The following is a 21,657-nucleotide window of genomic DNA, read 5'->3' as shown; positions in this document are numbered from 1 at the left end:
ACTACTCAAATCCCCCTGTTAGAGCTGAATTGGGTCCCCTACAAATTCACGTTGAAGTCCTAACCCCCAGGACCTCAGAAGGTGACTGTCCTTTGGAAAGAGGGTCTTTAAAGAGATCACTAAGGTAAAATTGTGGTGCTCCAAGGACAATGGGGCTTCAAGGACAAAGGACGACCCTGCCTGTAAAAGTTGCAGCGTTACACCCCCTACAGGACTCTGACTCGCTCTCCTCACCGTGTTGTGATGGTTACAAAATTCCTGAGCCTACCTGGGCAACTGCCCACCTGGGCAACAGGACCTGTCCCAAATAAGGAAAGGCACCTTGCCTATCCCACTCCACCCTATAGAAGGAAGGTATATGTGCCTCGACCAATCCGTAAATGAAATTTTCACCTCAGACCATTCCTTTGTTTTCTGGCTATAAAAACTGATCGATAGCACATGTTTGGGCTCGACTCTCCCAGACTACTAGGAAGTCAGCCTGCCCACTGTTCAGGCAGCCACCCCCTCCGTCTAATAAATTCTATCATCTTTACATTCTGCCTTGTGTCTGGAAATTCTTTTCCAACCTGCATTCGGACCATGACAAAAATGAGGTCGGGGGGCCCTAATCCAATCTGACTGGTGTCCTTATAAGAACAGGCGATTAGGACACAGACACACACAGAAGAAAGAATGTGAGGGCACAGGGAGAGGTCGGCCACTGCAAGCCAAGGAGAGAGGCCTCAGAAGAAACCAACCCTGCCCACACCTTGGTCTTGGGCTTCTAGCCTCCAGAGCTATGAGAAAATAAATTTTGTTGTTTAAGCCACCCAGTCTGTGGTATTTTGTTATGGCAGCCCTAGCAAACGAATACACCCATTAATAGCAGAATGGATTGTGGTATATTTATACACTATCATAGTAGCACTCTTGTCTCGTATATAATAGTCCCAAACTAAAAATTACCCAAATACCCATCAATAGCAGAATGATAGAGAGCCCAGAAAAAAACCCCACGTGTCAATTAATTTATGACAAAGAAGCCAAGAGTACCCGATAAGGAAAGAACAGTCTCTTCAATAAATGGTGTTGGGAAAACTGTATAGTCACGTGTAAATGAATGAAATTCACACCACTTCTCCCTTTCCTTACCTTCCAACAATATTACTGCAGCTTTTTTTTTTATTGATTCACGCTTCAGTAATGTTTATCCCCAAAGGTATCATTACAGTTTTCATTCACGAGTTGACAAAATATGTGTGTGTGTTTGCGTGTGTTGGCGTGTGTGTGTGTGTATGTGTGAAAGAGAGTTTTAAAGTGACCACAATTCACTACACTCCCCATGCTAAGACCACACTTGTCTTCACTGGAAAGGTGGGCTTTGCTTTCTATTATGATGGGCCCCAAGTTCCCTGTTAGACTGATACGTGGCTGTAATTCATAAATTACAAAAAAAAAACAGACTGCTTTATCTGTGTGCTCATAGAGTAGATTCTCTCAATAGCCTTTCTCCTCCGAGGCACTAATTTGAGAACTGAAGTGGTTTTAGATCCTGATTACTTTATTTAAAAATAATCTCCAACTACACTTCAATTAAAAAAAATCGAGGTTGTAGTAACAACAATAACTACTATTTATTGAGCACTGATTACGTGCCAGGCACTGTGCTAAGCACTTTTCAAGCTTCATAACAACCTAGGAGATGGAGCATGTTATCGATCTCATTTTACAGGTGGCAAAACTGAGACTTTGAGAGGTTCTGTGACTTGCTGTGCCCACACGTCTGTAAGTGAGAGCTATGATCCAAATCCCGACATCAGATTCCCAAGTCCACCCACTTTATAGTTAGTAATTAACAAAACTTCCCCTGACCCAGTGGCCCTTGTCTGAAAATAAGTACTCTAAGGATGACTACTATCAAGAAAACAGAAAATAACAGGTTGGCAAGGATGTGGAAACACTGGAAATCTTGTGCACTGTTAGGAGGAAAATGTAAAATGGTGCAGCCACTATGGAAAACACTACGGTGGTTCCTCAAAAAATTAAAAATGGAAAACTACTCTATGATCCAGCAATCCCACTTCTGGATATATATCCAGAAAAACTGAAAGCAAGATTTCAAACTGATATTTGTACACCCATGTCCCTAGCAGCATTAGACATGATGACCAAAAGGAGGAAGTAACCTAAATGTCCATCGATAGACGAATGGATAAACAGAATGCAGTCTATCCATACAATGGAATATCATTCATCCTTACAAAAGAAGGAAATCGTGACACAGGCTACAATATGGATGAACCTTGAAGACATCACGCTAAGCAAAATAAGCCAGTCACTAGAGGACAAATATTGCATGGTTCCAGTTATACAAGATACGTATAGTAGCTAAATAGAGGCAGAAAGTTCAATAGTGGTCACCAGGGGTTGGGGAAAGGAGGAATGGGCAGTTGTTGTTTAATGGGTATAGAGTTTCAGTTTTGCAAGATGAAAAGAGTTCTGGAGATGGACGGTGGTGTTGGTTACCCAGCGTGAATATACTTAACACTACCGAATTGTATACTTAAAAATGATCAAGTTGGTAAATTTTATGTGATGTGTATTTAACCACAGCTTAAGGCGGGGGGGAAAGAGCTACTCTGGCTGCTGTAATTCCCTGGCATAGATCTTCAAGGGCTTGGAAATTTCCTAATCACTGGGGTGTGGCCCTCTGTTTGGATCAAAGAGACAATAAACAATCTTAAATGTCTCCAGCCCAGTCTTGTGAGTTAAGTGTTATAAGGGGTAAACGGGTGAGGCAGACATGGCCCTGCCCTCACGGGGCTTACGGTCAGCAGGGGAGATGGGTGTGTAGTTACAGAACACCTTCTCAAGGGGGTCTATGAGGTGTCACCACACCTGGGAAAATGTGATCTCTCCCTTCATCATGCGGGCACTGGAACCATCTGGGCCTCCTTTCATGAAAGCTCCATTCAGAAAACCTCTGCAAGACACAAAGAAACATCAGGAACGTTCAAATGACTTCATCACAATGGCAGGTAGGGGACAGACACCTTGATTTTGGACTTCTAGCCTCTGGAACTGTTGTTGAAGCCACCCAGTCTGTGGTCCTTCGTTATGGTAATCCTAGGTGATTAATACACCTCAATTCATATCCATCTCTTATATGTGGTCCTGAGGAGTAGCAGACACAGAGAGAGCAGCTCATTGCCCTCTCACTTCCCTACATTACAAAACATAAGGTCCCATTCCACTTTCTTGATCATTTCCCACACCCAGTGGTGGCTGAGCTACCCCAGCATGGCTGGCTGGGTGACATCAGCCAGATAATGGATGGCACGTACCTGGCATGCACGCACAACTCTGAATCCCTGGCCGATTTTAATAACCCATCACCACATCCTATACCACTGCATCCAGACACTGATTTATGATTCTTCTTAGTTCAGTGTTCCAGGCAAATATTCACAATGGACTGGAATTGGCAACCCAGTTAAAAGTATTTACCATTCCCATGTTAAGAGAACAAATATCTGGGAGTTTCATATCTGATAACAGTCAACAACCTTTTACCTGACTAACCCTCTTGCAGGTAACAATAATCAACTTTAGACAAAACATTAAAAAAAATATATCCCTACTATATGTAGCCTTGCTCAATTTTCCAGCATCAGCAGTGGCTTTGGCACATCTTTGCCATCAGTTGTCTTTTTTAAAAAACAGCATTGTTAAATTATACTTACATAACACCCAATTCACATGTTTTCAGTGTACGATTCAATGACTTGTAGTAATTTTATAGAGGTGTGCAAATATCACCACGTTGCAGTTTTAGAGCAATTCTATCACCTCGAAAAGATCCTTCATGCCTTTCCCCAGCTGCCGTCCAATTTCAAAGAGCAATATACAGTTCAACTCAACAATCTTGCATTGAGGACCGAAGGTATCAAGGCATTGTGCCAGATGCCGTGATATAAAAATGGAAAAATTTGGATCTATTCTTAGGGAGCTCACAGGAGAACAAAGGAGGCAACATCTAAACAAATAACTATTACACAGTGGATGAGTGAGATGGAAAAGCAAAGGGAAAATGGTTTTTTCTGCCTGAAGATTAGGGGCTGATAAAAGAAGAGGAAGTGAAGGAAGAATACAGCTCTAGAGGAAGGAGATGCCAATGACTCTATAGGACAAAAGCCGGCAGTATTTTTTAAAAAAGAAGCAATTTGAGATAAGTTGTTGGCATTAAAAAGCATGACTTTCAAATTTTAAGGTTAATAAAAGCAGTGAACAGTGAAACGGTTATTACAGAAAATGAAATCAGTGAATCAAAAGACCCACCAACTTTTCCAAGAACAAAGAGTAAAATGATGAAGCAATTAAAAATAATGTGCAAAAAGATAAGACCTATGGAGGCCAAATTCCTTCAATAAACAAGAAAAATCACAGAAGGAAAGATCAGGGAAGCAATAGTCAAAGGAATAATGGGAGAGGATGTCTCTGGGCTGAAGAAAAATCTGAGCTCTCAAATCAAAAGTGTTCGCCAAACACCAGGCAAAATTAATGAAAAAAGAACCACAGCAGGCACAGGGTAGGGAAACGTTTCAATTCCTGGGATAACAAAGTATAACAGACAACCTTTTGTGTAGAAAAACAGATTATACACAAAAGCAAAACAATTCAGACTGATAACAGTCTATTCTGCAACTTTAAATGTAAGAAGATTGTGGAGTAATACTCACGAGACACTGAGATAAAAAGATAACAAGAAACAATACCCCCCAAATCTATCCACAGACAACTTACTTTATGTCCAGTGAGGCTCCTTTGTTTTAGAGATCTTGGTTGGTCATTTGGTTTTTTCTCTTCCCATGCTTTAAATTCCTGCTCTTGTTTTAAATTCACCAATAAAGAGTGAGCCCACAAAACCACGGTGGCCCCCACCATGATCCCCAGTAAAAGCAGAATTCAGGCCCCTGTGCTCACTCTCCTTCTCCTCACGTCCTCACTGTGTGGCCCTAGGAGTGCTGTGTAATTTCCAGGTCTTGTAAGTAACAAACCTTTACTTTTCCCCCTGATGACTACTCCTGAAGGGCGTCTTGCAGTCACAGTAAGAACCACAAGGACTGGTCCGACCACAACATTGATTATTGATAAGCTGAGAACCACACAAATCACTTTCAGACAGGTAAAACTAATACAATAGTTTGCTATCACGCCTTTCCTGGAAAAAAAATTCAAGAAAGACTTCTAGTCAACTTAAAGATAGATCAAAATAAAAATCTTGAGAACAGGAAAGAGATGGTTTAAAAGAAACGATAACAAACAATTGGAAATGAAATTTTAAAAAAATATCATTTACCTTAAAATTAAAAACAAAACAAAACAAAAATATATCTAATGAAAGAGGTTTAAGACTTCTACACCAAAAACTACAAAATTAAGAGAAATTAAAACCCTTGAAAGAGATTAGTGGGGGACCTTCAAGATGGCAGAGGAGTAAGACGCGGAGATCACCTTCCTCCCCACAAATACATCAGCAATACATCTACATGTGGAACAACTCCTACTGAACACCTACTGAACGCTGGCAGAAGACCTCAGACCTCCCAAAAGTTAAGAAACTCCCCCACGTACCTGGGTAGGGCAAAAGAAAAAAAGAATAAACAGAGACAAAAGGATAGGGACGGGACCTGCACCAGTGGGAGGGAGCCGTGAAGGAGGAAAGGTTTCCACACACTAGGAGCCCCTTCGCGGGCGGAGACTGCGGGGGGCGGAGGGGGGAGCTTCGGAGCCGCGGAGGTGAGCGGAGGGCAAAGCGGAGAGATTCCCGCACAGAGGATCGGTGCCGACCGGCACTCACCAGCCCAGAGGCTTGTCTGCTCACCCGCCGGGGCGGGCGGGGCTGGGAGCTGAGGCTCGGGCTTCAGTTGGATCGCAGGGAGAGGACTGGGGTTGGCTGCGTGAACACAGCCCGAAGCGGGCTAGTGCGCCACGGCTGGCCGGGAAGGAGTCCTGGAAAAAGTCTGGATCTGCCGAAGAGGCAAAGACCATTGTTTCGGGGTGTGTGAGGAGAGGGGATTCAGAGCGCTGCCTAAACGAGCTCCAGAGACGGGCGCGAGCTATCAGCGCAGACCCCAGAGACGGGCATGAGACGCTAAGGCTGATGCTGCCGCCACCAAGAAGCCTGTGTGCGAGCACAGGTCACTATCCACACCCCCGTTCCGGGGAGCCTGTGCAGCCCGCCACTGCCAGGGTCCCGTGACCCAGGGACAACTTCCCCGGGAGAACACATGGCACGCCTCAGGCTGGTGCAACGTCACGCTGGCCTCTGCCGCCGCAGGCTCGCCCCGCATTCCATACCCCTCCCTCCCCCCCCGCCCCGGCCTGAGTGAGCCAGAGCCTCCGAATCAGCTGCTCCTTTAACCCCGTCCTGTCTGGGTGAAGAACAGATGCCCTCAGGCGACCTACATGCAGAGGCGGGGCCAAATCCAAAGCTGAGCCCCAGGAGCTGTGCGAACGCAGAAGAGAAAGGGAAATCTCTCCCAGCAGCCTCAGGAGCAGCGGATTAAATCTCCACAATCAACTTGATGTACCCTGCATCTGTGGAATACATGAATAGACAATGAATCATCCCAAATCGAGGAGGTGGACTTTGGGAGCAACTGTAGACTTGGTGTTTGCTTTCTGCATCTAATTTGTTTCTGGTTTTATGCTTATCTTAGTTTAGTATTTAGAGCTTATTATCATTGGTAGATTTGTTTATTGATTTGGTTGCTCTTTTCTTTTTTTTAAATTTTATAAATATATATATTTTCCTCCTTTTTCTCTTTTTATGAGTGGGTATGGGTACGCTTCTTTGTGTAACTTTGTCTGTATAGCTTTGCTTTTACCATTTGTCCTAGGGTTCTGTCTGTCCATTTTTTTTTTTTTTTTTTGTATAGTTTTTAGCACTTGTTATCACTGGTGGATTTGTGTTTTTGGTTTGGTTGCTCTCTTCTTTCTTTCTTTTTTTTTTTTTTTACTACTTTTTTCTTTTTAATAATTTTTTTTATTTTTTATGTTAATAACTTTATTTTATTTTATTTTTCTTTCTTTCTGTCTGTCTTTTTTTTTTCTTTCTCCCTTTTCTTCTGAGCTGTGTGGCTGACAGGGTCTTGGTGCTCTGGCTGGGTGTCAGGCCTGAGCCTCTGAGGTGGGAGAGCCAAGTTCAGGACATTGCTCCACCAGAGACCTCCTGGCCCATGTAATATCAAAGAGTGAAAGCTCTCCCAGAGAGCTCCATCTCAACGCTAAGACCCAGCTCCTCTCAACGACCAGCAAGCTCCAGTGCTGGACACCCTATGCCACACAACTAGCAAGACAGGAACACAACCCCACCCATTAGCAGATAGGCTGCCTAAAATCATAATAAGGTCACAGACACCCCAAAACACACCCCCAAAAAACACCTGGACATGGTCCTGCTCACCAGAAAGACAAGATCCAGCCTCATCCACCAGAACACAGGCACCAGGCCCCTCCACCAGGAAGCCTACACAACCCACTGAATCAGCCTTACCCACTGGGGGAAGACACCCAAAACAACGGGGACTATGAACCTGCAGCCTGTGAAAAGGAGACCCCAAACACAGTAAGTTAAGCAAAATGAGAAGACAGAGAAACACACAGCAGATGAAGGAGCAAGGTAAAAACCCATCAGACCAAACAAAGGAAGAAGAAATAGGCAGTCTACCTGAAAAAGAATTCAGAGTAATGATAGTAAAGATGATCCAACATCTTGGAAATAGAATGGAGAAAATACAAGAAATGTTTAACAAGGACCTAGAAGAACTAAAGAGCAAACAAACAATAATGAACAACACAATAAATGAAATTTAAAATTCTCTAGAAGGAATCAATAGCAGAAGAACCGAGGCAGAAGAACGGATAAGTGACCTGGAGGATAAAATTGTGGAAATAACTACCGCAGAGCAGAATAAAGAAAAAAGAATGAAAAGAACTGAGGACAGTCTCAGACACCTCTGGGACATCAGTAAATGCAACAACATTCGAATTATAGGGGTCTCAGAAGAAGAGGAGAAAAAAAAAAAGGGACTGAGAAAATATTTGAAGAGATTATAGTTGAAAACTTACCTAATAAGGGAAAGGAAATAGTCAGCCAAGTCCAGGAAGTGCAGAGAGTCCCATACAGGATAAATCCAAGGAGAAACACACCAAGACACATATTAATCAAACTATCAAAAATTAAATACAAAGAAAAAATATTAAAAGCAGCAAGGGAAAAGCAACAAATAACATACAAGGGAATCCCCATAAGGTTAACAGCTGATCTTTCAGCAGAAACTCTGCAAGCCAGAAGGGAATGGCAGGACATATTTAAAGTGATAAAAGGGAAAAATCTACAACTAAGATTACTCTACCCAGCAAGGATCTCATTCAGATTTGACAGAGAAATTAAAAGCTTTACAGACAACCGAAAGCTAAGAGAATTCAGCACCACCAAACCAGCTTTACAACAAATGCTAAAGGAACTTCTCTAGGCAGGAAACACAAGAGAAGGAAAAGACCTACAATAACAAATCCAAAACAATTAAGAAAATGGTAATAGGAACATACATGTTGATAACTACCTTAAATGTAAATGGTTTAAATGTTCCAACCAAAAGACATAGACTGGCTGAATGGACACAAAATCAAGACCCATATATGTGCTGTCTACAAGAGACCCACTTCAGACCTAGGGACACATACAGACCAAAAGTGAGGGGATGGAAAAAGATATTCCATGCAAATGGAAATCAAAAGAAAGCTGGAGTAGCAATTCTCATATCAGAAAAAATAGACTTTAAAATAAAGACTATTACAAGAGACAAAGAAGGACACTACATAATGATAAAGGGATCAATCCTAGAAGAAGATATAACAATTGCAAATATTTATGCACCCAACATAGGAGCACCTCAATACATAAGGCAAATGCTAACAGCCATAAAAGGGGAAATCAACAGTAACACAATCATAGTAGGGGACTTTAACACCCCACTTTCACCAATGGACAGATCATCCAAAATGAAAATAAAGAAGGAAACTCAAGCTTTAAATGATACATTAAACAATATGGACCTAAAACTGACCATTTTAACCACTTTTAAGTGTACAGATCAGTGCCATTAAGTACACTGTTGTGCAACCATCACCACTATCCATCTCCAGAACTTTTTCATCTTCCTATCTTTACAACCTAAAATTTTGTACCCATTAAACAATACTCCTCTTTCTCCCTCCCAGCCATCATTTTAAATCAGATTATATTGCATACATTTTGTAACCTCAATCATCCAGAAAACATTAGTTGTATATGAAATTTAACCTTACACTGTTTACTATAATTGTTATTAGTGATGTTTGCACAACTGAACTCTTGAGACTCAACCATTATATCTAGAATTCAATCGTTGTCCCCCAAAGGGATTCTTCACCTACTGAATACATACATTCATAGCTAATAATGTACAGCTGACCCTTGAACAACACTGGGGTTTAGGGCACTGACCCTCTGCAAAAATCCCTGTATAACCCATAGTTGGCCCTCTGACTACGTGGTTCCTCAAAATCCTTGGATTTGACCAACCTCAGACAGTGTGGTACTGGAGTATTCACTACTGAAAACAAACAAACAAACCAATGTACTAGTGGACCTGCGCAGTTCAAACTTGTGTTGTTCAAGGGTCAACTGTATTAGGCAAAGGAGCTGGAAGCAGCAGATTTGTCTCATGATAAAACTGGAAGCAAAGTAATCTACCTGCCTGGGGAAAGTTCTGGTGGGAGTGAGCATGAGAGGCTGGAAGGAAGGATGGTTAAGTAAGCTGGCTGTGGCCGTGTGGGGCAGAATGTTATTACTGTTTCCACCCCAACTGGCCAATAGCAGGTGGGTGTACTGCGATTCAGTCCTGACACTACCTGTCCAGAGTTAGCACAGACCCCACAGGTTAAAGGCAAGTCTTCCACAGACCTGCCCTCACGTCAGACACCAGCTGCAGTCTCAGGGGTTCTCCAGGCCACCTGTACTTCTGACCATCTGGCTACACATTTGGGGGTTCCCACAACCTCCAGTTCTGATAATTCACTAGAACAACGTACAGAACACTGAAACGTGTTACTTACTTTTAAGTTGTACCATTGAGTTTTATTTTAAAGAATACACAGAAGGCAAGGTCTGTGAGGGCGCACAGAGCATCTGGACCCTCTCCCCATGAAATCAGGGCACATCCTCCTCCTGGCAAATTGATGTGTTCACCAACCAGGACGCTCCACTGAGCCTCAGTGTCCAGAGATGTTATTGGGGCTTCATGAGGCATGATTGATTAACTCATTGGCGACATGTTTGAACTAAATCCCCAGGGTTCTCCCCTCCCTAGAGCTCTGGCAGGTGCAAAGTTTCAAAACTCTCATCACAGACATTGGTCTTTCTGGTGACCAGCCCCCATTAGGAAGCTCTGCAGAACCTCCCACCAAGTGAGTCACCTCATTAGCATAACAAAGACACACTGATCACTCAGGAAATCCCAAGGGTTTTTAGAAGCTCTGTACTAGGAACCCAGGACAAACACCAGACAAATTCATCATTATATTGATACGAAAAACACAGGTAGCAATGAGCATGTCTGCTGACAGAAAAGATTATGTTAACAGTATGAGTTACTATATATGCATATTAAAAAACCAAAAGTAATCTTAAGGAGAACTAGAAACAAAATGTATCAGTAAGAAGACTAGAAACAAGATGTTTCCCCAAGGGAAGCTGGAAGAAAAGAACTTGATCAACCCAACTAAAGATGGGAAAAAGAAGGGAGAAAAAAAGAAGTAGCAGAAGAGATGGTAAGTAGAAAACATAAAACATCATGGTAGAAATCAAGAATTCCTAGAAATCAAGAAGAAAGTGACAATCCAATACAAAAATGGGCAAATGGTATAAATAGGTAAACACCAAAGGAAAAAATACAAATGGCCAATAAAAATGAACAGTGGAGAGGAAAATGCAGACTGATACAAGGTAATGTTTTTCCTTCATCTGACTGGCAAAAGTTTAAAAGGGTTGGGACTTCCCTGGTGGTGCAGTGGTTAAGAATCTGCCTGCCAATGCAGGGGACACAGGTTTGAGCCCTGGTCCGGGAAGATCCTACATGCCGTGGTGCAACTAAGTCGGTGAGCCACAACTACTGAGCCTGCAAGCCACAACTGCACCTAGAGCCTGCGCTCTGCAACAAGAGAAGCCACTGCAATGAGAAGCCTGTGCACCACAATGAAGAACAGCCCCCGCTCGCCGCAACTAGAGAAAGCCTGTGCGCAGCAATTAAGACCCAACACAGCCAAAAATAAATAAAGAAATAAATTTATTGGAAAAAAATGTTTAAGAGGATCATCTCCTCTGCAGGGAGGATCTGGGCTGGCCTTCTCATGCAATGTCGGGACAGGTACAGCATTTCTTGAACAGCTTGGCAGGATCTGTCAATATTTTAAATGTAAATACATACACTTTCACTTGGCAACTCCACTTTTAGAAAACTACCCTACAGAAATATTACAGTGACATTATTTGTAACAGTGACAACTAACAAATAAATAAATGTTCACCAACAGGGAAAAATGGTTAAATAAATTATGGCACTTCCATATTGTGGAATACTAAGGAGTGGTTAAAAAGAGCAAGGCAGATCTATGTAAATGGACACAAAAGATATCCAACTGTCGAATGAAATAAAATAGTTAAAATTACGTAAAAAAATTAAAACCTAGAACAATATATGTTCTATGATTCTATTGGTTTTTTTTTAACCTACCTGTCTACCAGTCTACCTACCTACCAATCTACGCGTAAACGTGTCTGTAAATTCATATAAATAAGTGACAGGCTGACGATCCCTTATTTGAAACCTCAGAACTACATGAGTTTCAAAAGTCAGAATTTTTCCGATTGTAAAGGTAAAATGGGGGATATACCACATATTAAGTAACATCTCCAGGAGAGCCTGCAGCAGCCTTCATAATCAAACTCATTAATATGTTTACAGTGAGATGTGTGATTATTTACAGTAGTAGGTAATAAATAATGGTAATAAATAGCCTCATGCTTGTTTAGATCAGGCTTGCTACCAAATGAAGACAGGTTGGATTTTATTGCCCCCAAATTATGAAAACAAACTAAACCTTTGGTTTTGGATAAATGAACTATGTATCAACTAAGATGATATCTGGGATGGGGAGAGGAACAAGGAAAGGTAAAGAGGCACTTACATTTCCTGTCCTACATTATTCTGTTCATTTGAATATTTTCATAATAAGAATGCGTTTATGTTATCAGTTGTCAAATTAAAACCCATATGTAAAGTTAAGAATGAGGAAAGATGCTTCAGAGAGTACAGGAAAGCCCAGAGGTGCAAAAAGCAACCCCAGATCTGGGAACTGCCCCAGAAGCTCCTGGAAACATTCAATAAATATTTCCTGAAACAGCACACAGGATATGAGTAGGAAGTCCTGGTTCTCAAATATTCTTTCTGTATTTGCTGGTCACTTGTTTCTCGTGCTCAGAAAACATTCACTGAGCATTGCATATGGCAAGCACCTCAAGTTCTAGGGCAAACATTTTGGAAAGAAATGGACACTTGAATCATTCCAAGGGTTCAGTCGGTCCAGTGGTGCCAGGCAGACCGTCCAGGAGGCTGGGTGAGAAGGTATTACATGAAGCACACGATAACCGTCTACATGTCAGATCTGGACCTCAGGGAACCATCCTGGTTCCTCCAGATCATCTCAGCCTCAGTTGCCAAGGCACCACCCTCTCCAGCAAGCACACCCTCGGCGGCCTCTGCTCTGGAGGACCACAGATGAGACTGGAGCTCCCTCTCCCTCCTTCCCCTGTGTGATGCTGGAGGAATCTGCATCTCTCTGTTTCACCCCAGGTATTCAACAATCTCTCCACTGCTGGAGTTCAGCACAGCCACTAGCCCCCGCATCACCGTGTCCTCAGGCAGCTATTGACAGATGTCTGGGCCCTCAGCCCCTAATCCACTCTCAGCTTCAACACCAGCCTCACAGGCTTCCTTTGTCCTCCGCTGGGTCCTGCAGCCTGGATTCTTCATCTTCATCTTCGTCTTCCATGCCAGTGACCCTGCAAACTCCTAGCTCAAGAAGGTCTCGTTTGCTTCCGTTCCAGTCTCCACCGGGCTTCAACATCTCTCCACACTGTTTGCCCTCCAGCTGCCAAACTCTCAGATCTTAAACTAGGAGTGGTGGCCTCTTTCCTCTGGCCAGTGTACTCGATCCATCACCGCAGCTGATAGTGAGCAACAATTATTTTACTGCATCTCCACCCCAACTCAACTCAGAGTCAACTGCTATCAAATTAGGTACGTGCTCAGCCTGACTTTCGCGTGGGGCTACAATGCGGGCCCAGCCAACCTCCCCACTTCCCTCTCATGCCTCCCCTCCTGTCTGGCTAGGCTGGAATGTTCAGTGTTTTGTGAACTCTCCTCGCTTTCCACCTCCCAGCCTTTGCTCATGCTGTTCCCTCACCTGGAAAGTGCTCCCTTCACATCTCTCCTCATCAGCATCCTATCAGTCTTCTCAGGGTCTGCCTCTGGTTCCTGAGTCCCCCTGATCAGACCTAATCTCTCCCTCCTTTGAAGCAACTAAGAACTCTGTACCTCTTGTGGCACTGCCTTCATTTTGAACTATGGCATCTGTGGATGTCTGAGTTTTTATACCAGATAGTAAGCAAGTTGGAAATGCCCAGTGCAAGGTAGGCCATTGAGGCTCACTGTCTGAATTCACACCTTCATGGTTAGTTCACAGACTCCATAGGCTAATAAGGTCAAAGGCATGGACTCTGACCTCCTGGGGTCAGCTAGGTTTGCTATAACCTCTTTATGGCTTCTGGGAACAATCGTGACCATGGTCACAGGGAGAATGTGTGAGTCGGTGTCACACTAGATGAACGAAATATGCCCAATAATCACTCTGAATGTGCATGAGACTTTAATAAATAAAAAGACGTATCAGGAATGCAGCTACCCACCCACCTTACATGTCATCTAATCTAACTAGCACAAAAATTTCTGGGGGAGGTGTTTTCTTATTTTAAGACTAAGATTAAGACTAAGGTCTCAGTTGAGTTGACTAAGACTAAGTCAGGTTAAGCAAGGTCACCCAACGCTAAGTGTTAGCATTGAGATTTTAACCTGGGTCTGACTCAGAGACCAGTGCTCTTTGAAATTCTCCGCATCTGTAAACTTGTACACTTGTGACCTGTGTACTCACAAATATACTCTCAAGTATATTCACTGGTATACTCACAAGTATACTTGTGACTTGTATATTCACAAGTCATGTTCACTCCCACATTGACGAGGTCACAGGTACAAACGTGTCTCATATTGTAGCTTACTCTCTTTTTATGTCTTTTTTTAAAAAAATAAAATTTATGGGCCAAAAAAAAAATAAAATAAAGTGAAACAACACCGTGATTAAAAGAGCTTCCAGGAGATGTAATCAAAACCATAGTGAGATATCACTTCATATCTGTTAGAATGGCTATTATCAAAAAGACAAGCCACAATGTGTATGGGCAAGAATGTGGAGAAAGAGAAACCTTTGTACAGCGCCGATTGGAATGTAAATTGGTGCAGCCAGAGGGATATTTTGGTATATTTCTTCCAGGCACTTTCAACATGTAGCTTTTTTCCATAGTTGAAAAATAGTTTCTCCATAGTTTCCATGTTGTATAAATAGTCGTACACTCTGGTGGGTTAGCTTTTTTGCACTTAATATAACAGATATTTTCTGATGTCACTGAAATCTCTTCCTGAATGTCACGTTTACTGGTGATGCTTCCTTGTCTACCATTTTCCAGTGCTTAGGCTTTGGGGCCGTTTCTGGTTTGCTGTTACAATGTGCAGGGCACAGGACTTTTTTCTCTAGAAATCTCAGCTTAGGTCTTTAAGATCCACTCCATTACAGAGAAGTAAGCGGGCAGCAGACAGCTCGGGGAGCAATTTCTCTTACTTTAAGAAAAGCTTTCAATATAAAGGTCAATTTTGGAGTCCTTAGAGAGATTTAAATAATCAGCATTCAGAAAGACAGTGGATCTAGTTACACACGCTGGTACTTTAGGGTCGAGTAATTGTTTTAACCTTTCACCTAGCGCTCTCGCCCTTCAGCAATCTGAAACCAGGGCTGGGAGTCCCGAAAGGCAACTTCTCCAAGGGGTCGCGCCCCTGCCGCCCGGAGCCACCCGCGCAGGCTTCTGAGTGCGGGCAGCGGCCCGGGTCCCCTTACCTGGGCAGCGCCAGCTCCTCCTCCGCACGGTCCCAGGAGCTGGCGAGCGAGGGCAGCGCCAGGACCCCGTCCAGGTCGAACACGGCAGCACGCAGCGCCATGACTGCCTGCACCTCAGCCTTCCACTCAGGTACAGGTCGCTGCGAGGAGATGGACGAAGGCCCGGGCGCGGGACCAGAGCGGCGAGCCGACGGGGTCTCCCAAGTCGAGTTCGGCCCCGCTCCAGGGCCCTGCCCCGGCCTCCGCCCCGCCCCCTGACCCGGACCTGACCACGCCCCACGCCCGCCCCGCCCCCTGTCCTGGCCCTGGCTCCGCCCCTGCCCCGGCCTCCGCCCCGCCCCCTGACCCGGACCTGACCACGCCCCACCTCCGCCCCAACCCCTTGTCCTGGTGCCGCCGGCGTAGCGTCCCACCGGGCCTCCCTTGATGTACCCGCACCCACGGCGGCCCGGGCTCCATCTCCATCGCCTCCTGGCGCCCCGGGGCTAGAATCTCAGTTCGGCCCGGAGAGAAGGGGGGCCTGAGAAAGAGCCAGAGGCCACAGACCCTTGAGAGAGAGGGAGAGAGAGAGAGAGATGCCAAAAGTTTCTTCATTAAATATTTGGATCCTCTATATTCGTTTTGGTTGTCATATCTAGTAAAGTAATAGCTTTGTTGCCCTTCTTTTCTAGATTCTGTACATATATTTACGGGTCTGTCACTATCCTGACCATGAGCCTCTAGTCACACTCTTCTTTGTCAAAGCAAAATGCATTTCTAGGGCTTCCCTGGTGACGCAGTGGTTGGGAGTCCGCCTGCCGATGCAGGGGACGCGGGTTCGTGCCCCGATCCGGGAGGATCCCACATGTTGTCGAACGGCTGAACCCGTGAGCCGTGGCCGCTGGGCCTGTGCGTCCGGAGCCTGTGTTCCGCAACGGGAGAGGCTATGACAGTGGGAGACCCGCGTACCACCAAAACAAACAAACAAACAAAAAAATGCATTTCTAGAATAAAATATCATGCTCCAGGTATTGTATGCCAACCCAGAATACGTCCATTCCCAGTCTCTTGTGAAATGAAGTTTAGAAGGAATAAATGTGAACTATAATTACCCCTTTGTACAGTCTTCTTATACTAATGCTGCCTAAAAATGTTTGAGCTTTGTTTTAAACCACACTCTTGGCTCATTTGTGTTTCCGGAAAACCTAAGCCTTAGGAGTGTCCGAGCTGTGCTTGCAAACGGGTTGTTGGACTCTCTGTGCCTTTGTAGTCAGTTCCATGAATTAAAACCTACTCCTGGCCTGATATTCCAACTTGCCCTGAGCACAGCTCAGGACATAGGTGCCGAAGACTTCCCTCCCTCCTTCACAGTGTCATCTGTGAATTTACCCAAGATATTTTCCCCCTTTAGCTAGAAGAATGTTGTAAGAGATAGATACCCTGCTGAAATCAAGAAATACTTGATCTACCAACCATCAATCTGATCGACAAGAGAAATGAGTCTGCCTTGGGGTGTCTTGTTCTCGTGAACCAGGACCACGCTTGCTTCTCTTGCTTCATAACCTCTTCTGGGATTGTGCCTGAGACACTTAGTGTTTTCTGAGATCCACTCCTGAGAAGCAGGAAGTAATTAACAACCCCAAATGTTGTAGAAATAACTGAAAAAAAAATTCGATAGTGCCCTTGGACGACGCTGGGTGACTTGTTTCAGAACACGTTCAGTGGAGTTTTTGGAGACAGACGCTAGATTACCCTAGATTTGAAGACTGAGCCAGACTTAAAGTGAGTACATACAATAGTCGCTCAAGAAGTTGGTGATCTCAAAAGTAAAACAGAGTTTAAAAAAAGAAAGCAGGGCTTCCCGGGTGGCGCAGTGGTTGAGAGTCCGCCTGCCGATGCAGGGGACATGGGTTCGTGCCCCGGTCCGGGAAGATCCCGCATGCCGCGGAGCGGCTGGGCCCGTGAGCCATGGCCGCTGAGCCTGCGCGTCTGGAACCTGTGCTCCGCAACGGGAGAGGCCACAGCAGTGAGAGGCCCGTGTACTGCAACAAAACAAAACAAACAAACAAAAAAGAAAGCAAATGGCAGCATGCTTATGTTGTACGAAACCACTTAAATTGAAATCTCCAGTTTAGACTTCCCTTTACCTCCACACTTGCATATGCAATTTCTTATGCAGCACCTCCTCATGAATATCTCATAGGTTATCTTAAATTTCTCATGACTGAAACAGAACTATGGCTGCATTCCCACCTCCCAAGCCTGCTCCCGGCCTTCCTAAAGGGCATTCCCTTTCAGTTGCTCAATTCAAAGAACTTGGAACTGCTTCCAGACCCCTGGTTTCCAGCTAACCCCTGTGTCCTTGAACTCAGTCCCAGTGGTGGCCAGCTGATTGGGGCAGAGGTGACAGTTTCCACATCAGTGGTGGTGTTTTTCTGGGAGACTTTCTTAAAGGCCCAGTCTGGAGCTCACTACGCCATTCTTTTCAAAGATTTTGCAGGTTCCTAATTCCCTGTATTCAATCTCTCCCTATTTAAATTAACTAGAGTGATTTCTGTTGCCTGACTGGTGCAGTACTGTTTAGGAATACATGTATGTGTTTGTAAAATGTAGCAAAGTGAAGAGAAAGGTCACACTGACCGAACTGGATTTTATAAATCCCCCTTAAAAAAAAATAAGAAACTTAGAATATGAGACTCCACTTTAGATGGAAATCATCTTTGGTGAAGAGGAAATTATGGAGCTGTCTTATGGACCTTTGTTTATTCCTGGGCTGTGTGTTTATTCCTGGGTAACACCTGCTGAGTTACAGAACTTCCTGGATGAATTGCTTAGGCAAAGATTAGAGGTCTCGATTGCATTTTATTATGCTCTGTTCTTTCTCATGGGTCATTGTCCTGCTATGCTTTCTGCCACCCAAGGTACAGAAAGATGAGAGCTCACTCAGCTGGGCTATGGAAATGGGATATCTTTTTGAAATGTACATCCTAACCCTTATGTCTGCTACTTTGAATATTTATAAAATTTGTTTTAGGTGATAGCACAGACTCCTAAAACATGGCTAATGTAGTAGTGAAAATTCAGAAGTTACATCTGCTGTCAGTCACTACATTTGTATTGAACTCATTACACTGAACTCATTAGATTTCGTGTTGGGTTTCCTGCCCCTGCTACCCCTTTCCCACCTCCTGCTAGACCTTGGCTTTCCAACGCTACTTTAACACTGTTTAATTCCTAGTGGTTGAGAGAGAGGTTCACACTGCTGCTTCTCCTGCTGTAGGTGTTTGAATCAAGCTTAAAGTTGTCTCAAGCTGTTTTCTAAACCCACATTCCACCTGAAGCTTTGTCTTTCTTTTGTGCAGCAAATGAATTTCTTTTATTCATTCAACAAATATGTATGGAGCACCTGCTATGTGCCACGTGCTTTCTTGGCAATTGAGATTCCTTGGTAAATAAAACAGACAAAAAATAGAGATGACCAAGAAGTTTCCATTTTAGTGGAATGATGAGTTCAAGGAGTTGCCAGTTGTTTGTGGGACAATGAGAAAAATGAGACAGGGAATATTGATGGTGGCTACTCGTCGTGTTTCTTCTTTGTCATTGTTTTGGCTGCCAACACCTATAACCTCTTGCTACATTTGGAAAATTCTGCCCCGTAGTGGACATCTGTCATTCAGAGATGCACAATGTCCTTCAAACATTGCTCTAATTTAATATCTCACATTTTGAGTTTTACCTTCTTAAGGTAGCCTCCACAGACAGCACGTTAGCTGGGCTCCCTTCACACTGATCACGTGACATGGGCTCTACCAGTCACGTGAGAGTTGGGTATGGGAATGAGCAAACTGAAGCAACAGCTGTGTGAGCTGGAACTTTCTTCCAGCCACAGCAGTAGCAGAAGCATCTAGTTTTGATCTCGGAGAGACAGCAGGGGCTAGAGGTCATAGGCAAGGTGGCCCTGACTCTTTTCCCCGTTTGAGAGCTAGAACGTTTCAAGGAGGCAAAAACTGTAAAAACAGGTACAAAGTTTATTATTAGAGACACAGCATAACATGTGGGAGAGAGCACAGAGAAACACTTTGTTTATTTAAGACAGAAGCAAGGCAGAAATACACACCCAGAGAACAGTGCGGGAGTCCTGAATGAGGAGGCAGTAAAGAGGTGGTTTAAATCACTTATGTAGGACAGTCCTTCCAGGTCTGTGTTTACACTTGGCCAATTATCTTCTTTCTTTTTTCACTCTTGGCTGGTCCCAGGACACTCCCCACATGCATGCGCAACTTTTTGTTGAGGTGGATCCCACTGCAGAGGCCTGTGGGTGCATGTCCACACTTATTATGCAGTGGCATCCCCTCCCTTTTTGACCCCCAAGGAGCCTTCCTGCGCATGTGCAGTCAGGGAAGTTTTCCTGACCTCAGGAGTGGCCATCTTATCTCTATTTCAGCGGAGCTCAGCTTCTGCCACTAGCTTTGTCCTTGGAGTATCTGGGTGAGAACAAAGCTTCAATTTTACTGCCCTTGACAAACACCAGCTGTCCAGCCCAGGGGACCATCTATCTCCTATCTCAGATTCTCTCGGGAGGCTGAGACGGAGCTTCTCCAGTCTAGCTCTGGGAGTGCATGGTGCCCATGGGGTGACACAGTGATGGCTTTGTTAAAATTGTACCTGGCGTGGTTTGCTGTCACTGCCTTGTTCTTGGCTGTGTGGTTTCCACACCTGCTTCTCTTGTCCTCCCTGAGATTCTGTGAGTTATCAGTATCCTATAATAAGACCCTTTCTGGGCTTCCCTGGTGGCGCAGTTGAGAGTCTGCCTGCTGATGCAGGGGACACGGGTTCATGCCCCAGTCCGGGAAGATCCCACATGCCGTGAAGAGGCTGGGCCCGTGAGCCATGGAAGCTGAGCCTGCGCATCCGGAGCCTGTGCTCCGCAATGGGAGAGGCCACAACAGTGAGAGGCCAGCTTACCACAAAAAAAAAAAAAAAAAAAAAAAAAGACCCTTTCTGCTTATAAGAATGAGAGAGATGTCTGTGGTTGCAAATAAAAACCCTGTAAGACGTAGCCACCTTATGAATCTTAGAAGGAAGAGCCACTCTGACCATAGAATCCAAAAATGCTAAGTGCTCACCTTCTCAGGTGAAGGCCTGTGAGCTTAGCTCAGCAAATCAGACGTACCCAGTCCAGACTTTATAGCAGGAGCTGGTGAGGTGAACAGGGCAAGAGGAGAAAGGTTTTGGTTGGCAGTTTCGGGGCGGCAGCAGCAGCCGGGGTCCCCAGCTGGCAGGGGTGGTGCAGGCCCTGTGACCCTCTGCTTTCGGCAGCAATAGTTTCAGCGCTATAGGTGACACTCATAGTGTGAGCACTTCAGCAATAGGGTCCAACTCTAACCTTTTACAATGATGAAGGCGGTGCCTGCCTTCTTTTCTTCCTTACCTTGTTAATCTATTTTATTTTCTGCCCACTCCATTACTTTATATGCAGTATGCTTTTTTTTTTTTTTTTTTTTTTTTTTTTTTGTGGTACGCGGGCCTCTCACTGCTGTGGCCTCTCCCATTGCGGAGCACAGGCTCCGGACGCGCAGGCTCAGCGGCCATGGCTCACGGGCCCAGCCGCTCCACGGCATGTGTGATCTTCCCGGGACTGGGGCACGAACCCATGACCCCTGCATCAGCAGGCGGACTCTCAACCACTGCGCCACCAGGGAAGCCCTACAGTATGCTTTTGATGGACTTTATGGTTTATTCCATAAGAAACAGAATTTCAAGATGATATTGTGTCAGGATTAGAGCAAGAACGTGCATTGTCTAGAGAGGCAAGACTTGGAGCTAACTGGAGTAACTGACAAGACGTCAGACTTTGTCTCTTTGGGGTTACGATGAGCTCTTTTGTGTCTGTGAGGCATGGCTGTCTTGTGTTAGTGCTCTAACTATGTTTTCTTAGATTCACTATTGGTTGGCTTGGCATCCATTGCAAACAAGGCAACTAATGGCCAAAGTTGTTTACATCTTCCCAGTGATCCAGCCTTCACGGGAGTACAGACATCATATTACAAACCCTCCAGCCAATCTCAGGTCCACACCCCCCGGCCATCTCCTTTACCTCTCTCTCACACTGGGCCAATATTTCCCCTGCACTGAATCACCCCAGGGCCAGGTACTGAACCACCGGAGACCACCCCTATACCCACAGCCCACAAAAATTATTCAAACTATCCACTCCTAGGCTGCTTACCCTGTCCTGCCTTACCTTCCCTACAGAAACTCCAATACGTACTCTGGGCCATGCTTTCTCCTTTCCCTTCCTGCCCTCTGTCTGGCCCATGTGCTTCCCCATGTGGCCCTACGTGACATGCCATGATTCCTGCT

The 21,657-nt window shown here is 44.6% G+C and overlaps 1 protein-coding gene across 1 annotated transcript in view; it reads right to left on the bottom strand.

Moving 5' to 3' along the window:
* Positions 1 to 15,536, bottom strand: part of EPHX2 (epoxide hydrolase 2) — a gene marked incomplete at its 3' end in the record, with an annotated part of 58,997 nt that extends 43,461 nt beyond the window's left edge. Inside the window, exons 1-2 of the mRNA XM_079706963.1 lie at positions 15,316 to 15,536; positions 2,881 to 2,965 (exon numbers count right to left, since the gene is read on the bottom strand). Coding sequence (XP_079563089.1) covers positions 2,881 to 2,965; positions 15,316 to 15,416 — 186 coding nt within the window. The 5' untranslated portion in view covers positions 15,417 to 15,536. The remainder of the gene's footprint in view (positions 1 to 2,880; positions 2,966 to 15,315) is intronic.
* Positions 15,537 to 21,657: the final 6,121 nt, after the last annotated feature.

Source organism: Hyperoodon ampullatus, assembly GCF_949752795.1.
Source record: "Hyperoodon ampullatus genome assembly, chromosome: 6".
NCBI classification, from domain to species: Eukaryota; Metazoa; Chordata; class Mammalia; order Artiodactyla; family Ziphiidae; genus Hyperoodon; species Hyperoodon ampullatus.
The sequence above is the reverse complement of the archived record's forward strand: the minus strand, read 5'-3'. Positions and strand labels throughout refer to the sequence as shown.